The 14,867-nt window shown below is 40.5% G+C and overlaps 2 protein-coding genes across 2 annotated transcripts; one reads left to right on the top strand and one right to left on the bottom strand.

The window, feature by feature from the left end:
• Positions 1-9: 9 nt before the first annotated feature.
• Positions 10-5,033, top strand: LOC117958704. Its single transcript, XM_034895270.1, has 5 exons — positions 10-395; positions 2,411-2,582; positions 2,663-2,833; positions 3,192-3,384; positions 4,288-5,033. Exons 2-5 carry the CDS (start codon positions 2,433-2,435, stop codon positions 4,398-4,400), a joined length of 627 nt encoding a protein of 208 aa, XP_034751161.1. The 5' UTR covers positions 10-395; positions 2,411-2,432; the 3' UTR covers positions 4,401-5,033.
• Positions 5,034-7,013: 1,980 nt separating this feature from the next.
• On the bottom strand, positions 7,014-14,363 carry arl6ip1 (ADP-ribosylation factor-like 6 interacting protein 1). Its single transcript, XM_034894960.1, has 6 exons — positions 14,118-14,363; positions 13,112-13,245; positions 12,647-12,766; positions 9,500-9,617; positions 8,838-8,922; positions 7,014-7,509 (listed from the first exon to the last, which is right to left on the bottom strand). The coding sequence occupies exons 1-6, from the start codon at positions 14,268-14,270 to the stop codon at positions 7,391-7,393; spliced, it is 729 nt and encodes a 242-aa protein (XP_034750851.1). The 5' UTR covers positions 14,271-14,363; the 3' UTR covers positions 7,014-7,390.
• Between the last annotated feature and the right edge of the window lie 504 nt (positions 14,364-14,867).

Below are 14,867 nucleotides of genomic sequence, written 5' to 3'. Positions count from 1 at the left end.
TTCAATCTTAATCTCAGAAACTAGTTATTATATCTGGTAATTTTCCTCTGTAATATGGTGGAGCAGAAGTATTAGTAACAGAAAATGAATCTACGCAAGGACAGTATGTGTCCCTCAAAATTGTAAAGTAAATTAGTAAATGTATTTAGTTATTTTTTACCACTGTTAATGATTAGCCTGCCTACATAAAGATTTTCCAATAAGAAAAAAACAATGCAGTCTTTCAGAATGACAATGTTTTTGAGGGTATGACTGATTAACAACCATTTTAAAATTAAACTTGGGCTCATTTATAATGTGTATGTGTGAATGGTGTAAATTGACACTACAGCAGCTTCCTTGTTTTCTTGTCACCATGACAGCAATGTTCCCACAGACGCAGCCTGACTTATCTGGTAAGTAACAACACAGCAGATGGTAAAGGTATTATCATTGATTCACCTAATTTCTTAATTGTTCTCTTTATTTTTTGGACGGTTAGACATTTCAACAGAGATTTTATTTTGACTCTCAAATGTTGCATTCGAAGAAAGGCACTGATCTCTGTCATTTGATTTCTATTGATTCATATTGGTAAAGCTTTGATTATACATATTAGCTACATTAAATTAGATAAATTAAATGTCAGCATTTTGCTCAGTAGTCAATGATTAAATGCAAAATATTTAGAGACACCTATAGGATCTCCACCTTTGTGCTTAACTTAAGATTGATCACAGAAACAGTGAATGAACTGCATCTACATGTTTAAGATCTACAGTTAAAACCAGAAGTTTGCATACACTATATAAAAAGACACATGTGTTTTTTCCTCACTGTCTGTTATGAAATCAAACAATCACTATCCCTGGTTTATGTCCGTTAGGATTACCAAAATTGTTTATATTTGCTAAATGCCAGAATAATGAGAGAAGGATTTATTTAGACTATTTTTTATGACTTTCGTCAAAGTCCGAAGTATACATACATTTCATTAGTAGTTGGTACCATTGCTTTTAAACTGTATGACTGGGGTCAAACATTTTGGATATCCTTCCACAAGTTTCTCACAATAGTTGAATAGAATTTAGAAGTGAAGGCAGGAATTTTGGCCCATTCCTCCTGACAGAACTGGTGTAACTGAGCCAAGTTTGTAGGCCGCCTTGCTCGCACATGTCTTTTCAGCTCTTCCCATGAACTTTCAATAGGATTGAGATCAGGGCTTTGTGATGGCCTCTGGAAGACATTGACTTTGTTATCTCATTTGGAATATCCATTTGCCCCCCACCTTTAACTTCCTGGCTGATGTCTTGAGATGTTTCTTCAGTATTTCCACATAATGTTCTTTCCTCCTTATGCCATCTGTTTTGTGTAGTGCACCAGTCCCTCCTGCAGCAAAAAGACCCCATAACATGCTGCCACCCCCGTATTTCACAGTTGGGAAGTTCTCAGGCTTGCAAGCTTCCCCCTTTTGTCCTTCAAACGCAACAATGGTCAATATGGCCAAACAGTTTGATTTTAGTCTCGTCAGACCACAGGACATGTCTCCAAAAATGAAAGTCTTTGTCCCTGTGCGCATTTGTGTAACTATAGTCTGTCTTTTTTATGTTTCTCTTGGAGTAATGGCTTCTTCCTGGCAGAGTGGCCTTTAAGCTCATTTTGGTACATGGTACACTGTGGATAATGACACACTCTTACCAGCTTCAGCCAGCATCTTCACAAGGTCTTTTGCTTTTGTTCTTGGTTGATATGCACATTTCGGACCAAAGCACAGAACCCGTTTCCTTCCTGAGCGGTATGATGGCTGGACTTTCCCATGGTGTTTATGCTTGCTTATAATTGTTTGAACAGTTGAACGTGGCACCTCCAGGCATCGGGAACTTGCACCCAGGGATGGACCAGACATGTGCAAGTCCACAATGACCCATTTCCCATGATGTTACACAAAGAAGCAGTGTGTTTCATGTATGTCTTAAAGAAACACCCTCAGGTGTGTCTCTAATTAACTCAAATGTTGTCAATAAACCAGAAGCTTCCAAAAGACATGACATCATCATCTGGGCTTTCTGAAATTGTTGAAAGGCATAGTAATCTTAGTGTATAAGTAAACTTCTGACTTTGAAGAAAGGAATACAAAAATAGTCTAAATAAATCCTTCTCTCATTAATCTGGCATTTAGCAAATGTAAATAATGTTGGTAATCTAACAAACATAAACCAGGAAAAGTGAAATGTGTCTTTTTATATAGTGTATGCAAACTTCTGATTTCAACAGTATGAGATACAATGTATGTATATGTCTCTCTCGCTCTTGCACTCTCTCACTCTCTGTTACTGAGATTCCAGTAGGAACTGTGCACCCATTCCCTTATCTACTGTATTAGAGACCATAGTAGACATATTATTAGAGTCTATGATTCAGATAAGCTCAGAAGCTTTGGCCGAGGTGTCAGCATGAACAGTCTGATGAACGGTGACCTGAGGTTGGCCCATCACGATGGGCAGTGTCGAAGGAAAGCCAAGAACTCCAGAGTAAGACATCTGCATCAGAGCAACTTAATCTTGGGTGACACAGCACCCTGCTACACCACGACCCACAACCAGGTACAGCCCACTGCTAATAACTGACAGATTAATACATTTTCAGTAGTCTTTTCAACTTTTTGTTTCTTCATGTTTGTCAGAGTTATTCTGGAAGGTCGGCTGATGGACGTCCTCGGATCTTCCATCTGAGAGAGCCCAGCTTCCCATCACAGCATCGGACCCAGCTGGATCTTAGTAACACCTCCACACCGCTGCAGTGTGCGCTGCAGTCACACACTAAAGACGTGCACAGGCACAAACACATCCTGCTGGTAAGGTTACAGTGAAATACAAAACTGCAAACAAACACATCACAATCACTTCAGGCATAACCTTTCATGTATCTTTATGGTTTCTGACAGCTTGGGGTTGTTTGAAGGTGGTATGTAGGTTCTTTATATATGCAAATATTTACATGATTCTATTAGACATTTCATAATCTGATTATTTCTGATTATGTGGCATTTTTTAATTTATTTGTCTTTTGTTGTTTGTCTGTAAGACATTGTTGAGGACACTCTTAAAATTGTATTTGTATTTTTATATGATTAAATACATGTTAAGTATTGGCTCTGGTGCTCCATGCTGCAAACAAGATATGCATCAATCCAAGCCACCATCTTGCTTCAGAGAACCGACCCAAAGGTGGAAAACTGGGCTAGGTATCGCAGTGGCCAGGCCGTCAGAGAAATAACCAACCCACAGGATCCATTTGATTCCTGGACCACCTACAAAGCAGGGTACACACCCCCAGTAACTGACGTCTCACCACAACTGGCTGGTGGCAGACCAACACATTGGCACCAACACAACATACTGACAGGTAGGGTGAACTCTTGCATAAATGTACATGTCAATTTTGATCAACAGTTTATGTAATCCCTCTCAGCCAGCTACATCAGAATACAAATCAAATTGCTCTTGACTCCTAGTCTGTGTCGGGTCTGTGTAATGCTCCTAATCAACTAATTCATTTCACATGAGTTTGTGATGAAGCAGTGTATATCCTTAGCATTCCTCCTCATGGATCGCTCGGGTTCTGCAGGAAATTCCGCCAGATGCATGTATTTCCAGTTTCCTCCTGCTTTCTTTGTGTTGGGATTTTAAATTTGGTGGATTTCTAAAGGACTATGGTTAACTGCCCCTCAGATCTCTGCAGGGAAAATCCAGACAGCTAGCTAGACTATCAGTCCAATCTGAGTTTTGTCATGGACAACTATTTTGCAGCAGCTCTGTGCAGAGTTTTGCACCGTCCATTACGATTCTGATTGGTTTAAAGAAATGCCATAAACCAGAGCACATTTTCCTCCCATCCTGAATGCTGTGTGGAGTAGCCAGACTCATTGCATGCTTTGGGGAGGCTTTGGGGAGGTTTTGTGCAAAGCGAGACTAGTTAGTTATTAAGTACCTAGATCCTTGTATTTTTCTAGTTCAGCAAATGACACACTCTCATCTGGTCATTGGATCCAAGAGAACAGAATATTTATGGCTTTTCCTTAAAAGATCACATTTAACTAAAACAGAATGTGATATATCACATACTCCTGGTGTTACATGGTGTATCCCTCTTGTTGAGTGGACTAAAATAATTAATGTTTGCGTGCAAATCAATCATATCTACCTCTGTTATTCTACAAGGCAGTGGAACAGTATTGTTTGGACCTAATGCTTCTGTTTGATCGTATTAAGGTTGTTTTTGGAAATGACTGAACTAACCTGTCTTCAGGTGAACAGAAGCAGACGAACGGTCCAGGTGAGCCTAGGAGACGGTCAAGAGACAAGCTGCTGTGGGCAGCGAGGCGCTGGGAGACAGACTGCTGTGCACTCCGACTCTCCTGACACACATTACAACTATACAGTGCACAACACTCCAACATTAAATATATGATCCTGGCATTTCCGTGACTCCTGTCTGGTTTGATGATGTTTTACTTAAAGGATGAACATAGTAATGGAGATAAAAGTGGCTCATCCGTCCTTGATTGTCTGACTTCCATAAAAGAACTGATTTCTCCTGTGTTATACAACTCAGTGGACATGCATAATAACCTGATCATTTGAAGTATACATTTTAAATGCAGGGTGTGTCAGACTTGCTGCACATTGCACACATTACAGTGTGTTTAGTTTGGTATGTCACCAGACATCTTCCTCTAAGAACTTTGTGTGAACACTGGGAACAGCCCTAGAGGGAAACAACAGAGTTGCATAGTCACATAAGATATGCAGAAATTAAAAAGACATTTAAAGTCTCGGTCTTAGGGAGGAAAAGAAAAGCAATCAGAGAACGATTGGACTAGATCTGTGGACAAGCTCAAAACGTAGAAAACCACATAAAACTTGAACACATATCCTTAATTTGTTTGGAATATTGTTGTACTGTAACACATTGAGAAACATAATCAACACGTCTGTACAGTCTGCTGTCTCTGGGGTGTCTTATTTATGGAGTAGGGTGACAGGTTATACCTGGGTTAGTAATTTTTTTAAAGGTCCCATGACATGGTGCTCTTTGGATGCTTTTATAGACCTTAGTGGTCCCCAATACCATTTTTGATGTCCAAAATTCAGCCTTGGTGCAGAATTACAGCCACTAGAGCGAGTCCCACAATGAGCTTTCCTTAGTATGTGCCCTTTCTGGCTCAGTAGCTTTTGAGAAGATGGTGAGGCCAGGTGGAGGCTGGGGGTGCGGCCTTGAGCAACTGCCACTTTGCACGTTTGAAAGCCTCTTTCTCATGGGTGGGCCAAATTGTCTGGGCAGGCAAAGCAGAGAAAAGGGAGGAAACCTTATCCCTTATGAGGTCAGAAGGGGCAAGATTCCAGATCGGCCCATCGGAGCTTTCATTTTCTCAAACGCAGAGCAGGATACCCAGGGCTAGGTTTACACCTATCTCTATTTCTAGCCACTGGGGGAATCATAGGCAGGCTGGGGGAACACATATGTAAACAAAAAGGAGATTTTCATGCCATGGGACTTTTAAGAATATATTGTTTCATTTTTCATGGTTTGTATTTTAGCATCTTGGGACTGTGTTAGAAGTGTTCACACTTTAAAACTGCACTATAAGTTCCTGTACGGTTTCAGCGCGATTTCATTTTTGTCTCAAATCATAATCATCTGTCCTTGATCCGCTAGCTGCCTGCCCCCTGAATACACTGTGAAAAAGCCCGGTCTCGGGAGACAACACAGGGGTTGTAAACATCATACAAACGCTAGGGGCACAGCCTGTGCCCCAAAACACAACAGACCACTCCAGTCAATGACCGACAAGATGATTGGGGAGGGGGTGGGGGTTTGTACAGTCAATGCATCCTAGCCAATGTATAGTGCACGAGCAGAGGCCGCACACCAGAAGACCACTCTCTTTAACAAAAAAAGAGAGTGGTCTATGTTAAGCCGTCTATGGTATCAGCCAGGTCAGGATTTCCACACACATTTTAAACCTTTAATAGTTTCTCAAAGACAGCGAAAATAAGTTATAATCACAACATGACATTTTTACCAGATAGTTGCTTGACACATCAGGCAGACACAAAGCAACATGATAAATTAGTCTCTCCACCAAAAGTAGTTTTCTTTGATTGGCCTCTACCTCTTTCCTGAGGAAATATTGGTCACTTTAGTTGCTAAATGCTCATTTTAGCAGTTCACCAGCTGTTCTTTAATGGTGTCCGTCTGCTGCTGAGCAGGTAGTATAAAGTGAGTTTAGATAAAAATAAATAAATAAAAAAAGCTGAAAGATGCTGACCTTCTGCAGATGGCAGGGTCTGAGAAAATGTTTGTAAGTTTGAGAAACAGATTTTTTCATCACTACAACAGAGCGTCAGGCCAGGCCAAATTTCCATACAATAATAAAAAACTTCCAAGTCATCATGGCAATGCTGTTACTACATCTAATACACAAGCCAGCTTTAACTAAGAAACACTACAGGCCATGCGAAATTCATTTAAATCACACTTTATTTGTTTTCATAAAGAACTCCAATAAAGACAAAAAAAATGAAATGAGTTGAAAGACCGTAATTAAACTAGAAACGATAAGACTGGAGGAGGACAGAACACAAATAAGAACAGAAAAGGAAACTGACAGGGACAAAGTGATAAACTATTTACACAGAGACACCCCATACCATTAACACACTGTGGGGTTTTATAGAAGAGCTAAAGCCCAGAGTCCAGCTAGCAGCAGTAGGCTTGTATCAAGAAACAGTTGCACTTCTGACAAGCTCAGCTTTTATTCCAGTTTTCTGCATTATTTTCAAATACAACCACAGCAGAATAAGCAAAAATAAAAGTAAAAACGTACTTGACCTGTCCTGGAGGCGAGGAAAGAAAAAAAAAAAAAATACTGCGAGGAATTCAAGGTTAAAATGATGCAGTAATGCTACAAAAACTGCTCAGTAGTCACTTTGTCCAAGTAGAGGGAATGGCTTAAAAGCATTACTGACATCTTAAAATGAAGCACACCTGAACAGAAGGAGGGTTTTAAACATTGTGTATGGGGCCAGGGAGCATGTGTTGTTGAACTTTCAGTGCTGTGTACAAATGAGTGACAATATCAGATAACTTCATGTGGTGACTGCATGCATGGCAGATAAATTCAAAATAAACAACTAGTAGGTGATGTGGGGTTTGAATGTCAAATGGTGAAAGAGAAATTAAACTTATCCAATGTGTGAATAAAGGGTGTCTTGCTCTGTGGCAGAGACGGAGGAACCAGGGGGTTCTTTTTTTCTTTACTTTGTTGCTCTCCTCTCTTTATACTATTTCCTTCCCATTCCATTTTGTCATGGTTCATCTTTCAGAGACTTCCTCTTCATACTTCCATCTACTCGTTCTTCTTCTCCTTCTGTTTGAGCAGTTTGTTGATCTCCCTCTTGGCCATGGATGCGTACTTTGTGATGACCCCGTGCTGGTTCAGGCCAGGTAGCAGCAGCAGGAAGTTCACTGCAGAAAGAAAGAGGATGGGAAGAAGATAGAAAAATAAATATATCGACTACACTGAAATCCAATTTCGTTTGAGTTTTTACATTAAGAATTGAATGAAAAGCTGCTAATGAGTTGTATTGCCAGTATGATCCCTCCCCCAAATTCATATTTGTATTGATCGTGACAGACTGGGTTTCTCTTTTACACATTGGCACTTTCTTCATAGCAATAACAGAACCACTTGAATATCTGTTGGGATTAAGAAGTTCCTCAGATACATTCAAAACAATTGTTGACTCCTCACAATAAAAGAAATCTTAAAGCCAAATACCCTGTGCCAAACACGAAGCACACTGAACAGTTTACCAAATGCTTCCAATATGAACTCTACCTATTTTTTTAGTAGCTCCAGAGATGCTATGGCCTGTGGGATCCTTAAATTGCTGCCTTTAAAAAGAAACTTGAGTTGTGCCATAGTATTGATCACATGGACACAACAATTTTGTTGGCATTACTTAAAATTCCTCATGGGGGAGACAAATTACGCACCAAAGCTTTAAAATAAAAGAATTACAGTTTCAGAGTTAGCGCCCTTTGAAATAATAATAATTTCTACTTCATGGTTTTCCCATCAGATGAATCCTTGACTTGTCTCAGCTTATTTGACAGAGAGTTGGCTTCCACACAGCCAGCAGAGCTGCTCATAAACCAACTGTCACTTTCCCCGAGGCACCTCTGTGCCGCTCTAAGGCTGACAGGAGTGTTACTGGCTGTTGCCTAAAGTTGGACATTGTTTGGGTTTTCCCCCAGTACTGGTGCAAAAAAAGATACTTTTAAAACTGTGCCCATGCCTTAACAGATACTTTGGGAAAAACAAAAAGGAAAAAGATTGTCTACTCCAGGTAAAACATGCATGCAAAACAGTTGCCACAGAAGTCTTTAAAAAAATAAAAAATAAAATAAAAATCACATTACTCTGACTCTAACCTGGCCAATACCTAGTGCCCAGGTATTGGTAGTAAAACGGTTGGATTGGTGCATCCCTATCTAAAATGTTTTATTTACCTTTTAGTAAATGAAGGGTAGCCTGATTCCAGTTTCATCTCTCACTAGATATGTTGGAACGTATTTAGATCTAAGGTCAGGTGTCACATTTAGCCTCCAACTAAACTGCATGAATACATCAAGTTACTCAACGGCCAAAGACTTCACTACCTGCATCAATATAAATCCCTTATTTAGGGTGTGTTTTTTTTTTTTTAATCCAGAAAACAAAAGGTGCCCGACAAAGGATATAAAGAATTAAATAAAACATGTAGTTGTTGATGCGTGTTGTAACTACTCACCAATCAGGTAGGTGAGGAAGAGGTTGTGCACCTGCTGTCCAATCCAGGCCACTACCAGCAAGCTGCTGATCACTGAGGCAAAGTACTGTGGAGAACAGGTCGTATCACATTTCAAACAGCAGTTCAGCTACTCAAACTGCATCTTGACATCATTTAATGAGTTTTAAAAAAAAGTCACTCTTTACATGTACTGCAATATAACTCAATTTTGTTTTCTCAGCAGAACATGCGCTGTCATTTTAAAGAAAACAAAAAGGGGTCACTGAATTACAGAAGGTGATTTAAGAGCATGTCTAACGGTCTTCAATTACGCTGTGAAGAACACTGCTATTAACACAGTACGTAACCCAGTTTGAGGTTTGCTAAGTGGAGCAGCAAAGCCAAATCAGCTGAGGATATTTTTATCTGGAGCACAGAGAAAGCTCACCATAGTAAGATACGACTAGGTAGGCTCCATTTACTGCAGTTCATGCAGCACTGCAGACAGCTTTTAGGCTGATGTCTACAGTATGTAATGGCCAACGTTTAGTGACAGATGCCATGTGTGTATATATATATATGTATGTGTGTGTGTGTGTGTGTGTGTGTGTGTGTGTGTGTGTGTGTGTGTGTGTGTGTGTGTGTGTGTGTGTGTCGGATTAAACTTTGGTATTGTTATTTACCATTTTAGGCTTCTCCTCCTTGAGGGCACAGAGACGCTTCCACCAACCCACGATCCGACGCTGGGTCTTCACCAGGTTACCACAGATCTCGTGAAAACGCTGCTGCTGCTCGGTGGTCCTGCGCACAAGGAGAGATTGAGGAAAAGGACGTGATTAAAAATACAAAACAAAAAACGCTAACCTGGCAAAGTTCTTGTTCAGTAAAAGCAGACAAATCGTCATCCAACACCTCCTTTTCTGGTCGTCAAGAGGAAGCTGGTAAATTCATTGTGGGTTCTCACATCAAGACAGCTATCCTCACATGCCAATAGCTCTTTGATAGAGAAAGTATCAGTGAATATTTGTAACACTCCATTCATGGGGACTGTAGAGTTAGTGTTGTCGCCTGAATCCTTGGTTTAATCCCAGGGGTAAGCCTCTCCTCTAAGCGTAGCTCCCATGGCGCCATTTAATACTACGGAGCCATCACCTGCCGTTAGCATCCCAATAACTGCCATTTTGGCACCACTTTTACAGTGAATAACTTTACATCTGCAGAGTTTTAAGACTGTTGTGTTTCTTTAGACATGAACAACGGACAAACAATGTATCTTAAAATGCGCCATTACCTTGTACCTCACTATATGGCTCTGTAGCAATTATTTGTAAAAATGGACTAACAGATGTCTCATAACCACACGACTTGCTGTTGCATAGTTGACAAATCACCATATTGCCAGGAGAAGCACGCAGACACATCAGCTGTTTAGGTTAACTAGTATGTTAGTTAGCAGTAATTAGCTTGTGTCTCAGTTATCTCCCAACATCCCTACGCTCTGAGTCTCTGCTGATTGGGAATGATTGAAATTTCTCTTGGCACAGCTACCAGAAGACTTACAACTTTCAAACACGTTGCCCACTTAACGCCCGTCAGACACCGCCTACCAAGAGCCTGGGTCTGACCGAGGTTTCTTCCTAAAAGGAAGTTTTTCCTCACCACTGTCGCACTGTTGCTTGCTCTGGAGGAGACTACTAGAACTGTTGGGTCCTTGTAAATTCCAGAGTGTGGTCTATCTGTATAGTGTCTTGGGATAACTCTTGTTATGAATTGATACTATAAATAAAATTGAATTGAAAAATTAACAACTACGTCGTCAAGCCTCAATTGGAGACTGCACAGTAACGCCTAGCCATCACTGGAAAAAAAGCTTCCATTTTACACCACTTGTCTCCGTCCAGAACAGGATCTGTTGGTCCATTTCTTTAACTGTATATGGTTCAATCAGGCAGTTTACCATGTGTAATCTCCCTTAGTCAAGTATTACGTTTTTTTAAGCAAAAGCACTGGTTCTGCCCCCAGCTGAATATTTGTTGGCTCTCTTTGTTATGTTTAACTGCCCATTTTGGGGTTTTGGCCCATTTTTTTGGACAACAGGCTATTTAGAGATTTCCACTTTGGCTCTGGGAAAATGACTAGAGGCAAAGATTTGATTGAACCCATACCTCGATACAAAGACACAAAACATTTGGTGCTTGTATATTATAGTGATGTAAGCCTATTGGGAGTAACACTGGCAAGAGCGAAAGAAGGGCTCGACTATGGAGGAAAGGAGGGCAGCTGGAAAAAGGGGCCTTCATTTTCTGCTTAGCCATCGTCCCCTATTTTCGTCCCTGTAGTCATGGAGCCAAACAGGGACCGTGACCATACTTTGATAGCCCCGATTAACCGGCCCTCACAGGCAGATTGTCTCGTGCTATCTGGCAGACTCTGCTGACCTATGAAGCTGCAGGCTAAGCAGCAATCCGTGCTGCACAGCATGTGCACAATGAATCAGACTCTACAGATCAATGGCTACTTTTTCCTGGCCTACATCTAGAAATACAAAGCTGCCTTTTAAACCCAGGCACGCATGTTTGCACCCATCCCCCCCACCTCGAGTTAATTTCCTCTGTAACTACAACCCTGACAAAAGGCTGGTGCTTTTAATCCACTCAGGGTGTTTAAATGCTGCACATTATATTCAGTGGTTTCTGACATTCTTCACTTCCCCATTTATCTAAATAATTCACACCAGTACTAAACTGACCCAACATGTCTCCTGCCTCGGCCTATGGAATGTCCAGCAGTGTAAAAGGGTACAGGTCATGCTGTGCTGATGCAGGGTTATATATTGAGAGATTGAAGGAGTCTGGTGGAGCACAGACGTCCAACACACCGCGCCAACTGCAAGCTGTTACTCTATCCTGTCCTGGGTGTCTGGTTCTCACCATCAAATACACGTAGCTGAGTCAAGGGGCCGTCCGGTAAAAGAACTGGGTAACGTCAAAGCACCACTATATGGTTGTACACCATGTAGGACAAGATTCCTATTCTGTACAGCAAAACCAGACAACTCCCCTTTCCAACCAAAGTGAAATGGCTCTGACTGATCGAGGCAGGTTCTGCTAGGAGGTTTCTGCCGGTTAAGAGTTGTGCGTTGCCGTCACATCAAATGCATGCTCTTTTGTGAATTGTTGAGTATCTATAAATTATGATGATAACTGCTATTATTTGTCATTATATAATATTTTATTGAATCAGCCAAAGAACCGACTATATATCCAAGTGATGGTTTGGTTCTAATTTAATACCCCCTTTATTTGCATTGGCCCCAGCTAACAAGAAACCCTGAGTTCCAATCCTTGGTTCATTTACAATCTGACGCAGAACTACATAACTTTTGTCAACATGCTCTCTTAAGTTGTTCTTGTTGATTTTCAGTACATTTTCCTATTCATGCAGATAGGATTGGATGCAGCTGCTAGAATATGTTATTCGGTTGAGGATGTGCCTCTTACAAGTAGTATTTACAGCCAATATTACTCCTTATATTTAGCAGCTGCCATGATTCACTTTTGAAAATTAGACACTAAGAAACAATGGCACCCCATTGAGTGGTGCATTTGTCCAGCCAGGTGTAGGTTCATGGTATTATGCAAGTGCAATACTGAAAATCCCATAACTAGCACAAACTTCTTACATAAAACCACAGGAGGAAATGACTTTAAAACCCAAAACCGAAGAACATTTAAATTAAAAAAAAAAAAAATTAATAAAAAGACGAAAAATATGTGGAAAACCCACAATTGTTTTCCCCGCCAATGTGACTTTCATCCTCATGTGCTCACCACTTATTGGAGCCAAAGACTCTGGGTGCGAGTGTGGGTACCAGGTAGTCTGCTAGGCACAGCAACATGACAGCGCAGGAGAGCCCAGTCAGCACTGATGGGTCCAGGTAGTAAATCAGCCTGGAGGAGGAAGACAAAGGAGTTTGTCAGTTAAAAACTAGTTTCATTTCAGGTGCTCTCAATGAAAAAATATTTGCATTTTGTATCATCCATGCAAAAATTTTGTTTTCTTCATCCGGCTTAATGTGGGATTCTTATCCAGAGCAGCTGAGTTAGTGTAGTTACTTCTTGTTCAAATCTGTCTTAATGTTGAGCAGAAGGAAATGTGTGCAATGCAAACTATGTGCCCTGGTGTGTGTGTGTGTGTGTGTGTGTGTGTGTGTGTGTGTGTGTGTGTGTGTGTGTGTGTGTGTGTGTGTGTGTGCGCGTGTCCCTGTGACTCAGCACACAGTAAGATAGACTCACAGAAAGATCACAGTGGAGGCAGCCATCAGAGCTCCAGGGAACCAAGGCTTCTCCCAGCGCACAACGCGATCCCCAGCCAGGATCACTTCACCCCAGCCCTGCAGCTGCTCCTCCAGTTGGGCCGTTTCCTGAGCCTGAACAAAACATTGAACACATTACAAAACACCCACATCAATGATGAGTTTGTTCTTGAAACTTAACATTTCCATAATATGACCATGATTATAGAGACCAGAGATACATCTACAAAAAACGACAGCCCAGTTTCCCCTGGGCCAAGCAACTTGAACCCTAATGTAAAATTATATTTAAAAAATAAGCAAATAGTTTTATTCTACAATATTGGGTAATAGACGTTTGTGGAAACTAGCTGGTAATGTTTGCAACAATGCAATGTATTTTGAATTTAAAAGAATTACAATTTATGTAAGTGCCAAATCGAGGGTGTGGGGGCCAGTGGTAATAAGGAAGGACACGATAACAGTATTTCCTACTAACTTGATATGACTTTGCAGTACTGCCTCAATGCATAACGGGAAATTGACTACGCTAACCACACGTTTATCAAGCTACGCAGAGGTAAAATTTCACAACTCGATTTCAAGATTTAAAATTAGCGTTAGCAGTCGATGGCAACGTTACAACCGGAATCGTCTCAACTGAAGCTAACTGGAAAGCGTAGTAACCTTAGCAAGCGTTAACTAGCTAGCTAGCTAAATAGCCAGCTAACTGATATAAGCTAGCTGCAGAGAGCCGTGACATCGTAGCTAGCGTTAGCTGCAGATAGTAGGTTTAGCTTTAATTCGCTAGTTGGGTTGCCTTGCCACTTGGCGGTGCAAAGTTCACGATGATTAAACAAATCTACAAATAAGGGCCATCGTCGGCTGTGTCGAACGCCACCAGATTAGCAATTAATGCTAACCTTACTGTTAAACACACACAGAGCAGACACAACCCTTTTATATTAACTAACCGTAGTTAAAGAAAAGGTGTGGTTTATACTCACTAGCATATTTGCGCTTTTGTTGTCTCCGTCAGCCATCGTTACTGAACCACCGTCGGTTAGGTTTCTATTGTGTATTTGGTTATACGTTAATAGGGAAACGACCCCGCAGAGCAGTAGCACACACGCCTCCTTTACTGGTTTTCGGCAACACATTAACGGTCGAACTCTGGCAGGATGTATTTATGTCAAAATGTGCGTCAAAATCAGGCCATGGCATTCTGGGAAATGTAGTTTTTTTTTATTTGTTCCTAGCAGAATCAGGTTAATAAACAAATAAAATTGCCAAGATTTAGGTGCATTACAATAAACGTAGTAAGAAGAAATAAAAACAAAAGCAAGTACTGCAAAAGTCAATAAAAATAAATACAGAATTGATAATAAAAATATTAAAACAAAAACAGGTTCAAGTTCTTTATCTATCATCACAACATTCACAGAGACACAGTCGAGGACAATTGAAATTAAGTTAATACTAATTGATTTTCTAATTATGTGTAATTAATGGTCCATGATAAGATGCTATGACTTTTTCATAGTCTGCTTTGTCTGCTTTTTCAACTAAATACGACGGCATAAAGCTTGAAAAACTGATTAATGGTAGCAGAACGTTTTCACATTTCCTCTGACACTGTTATATAAACAATTAAACCTTTTCTATGTTTTGCTTTATGATCACAATATGGTACATAAAGGCATATTATTTGTAATTCAGTTTTTTATTTTACTTGGGAAAACACACATTAACAAAAA

The sequence above is a fragment of the Etheostoma cragini genome, chromosome 15 (assembly GCF_013103735.1).
Source record: "Etheostoma cragini isolate CJK2018 chromosome 15, CSU_Ecrag_1.0, whole genome shotgun sequence".
Classification (NCBI taxonomy): Eukaryota; Metazoa; Chordata; class Actinopteri; order Perciformes; family Percidae; genus Etheostoma; species Etheostoma cragini.
This window is presented reverse-complemented; position numbering and strand designations above follow the sequence as displayed.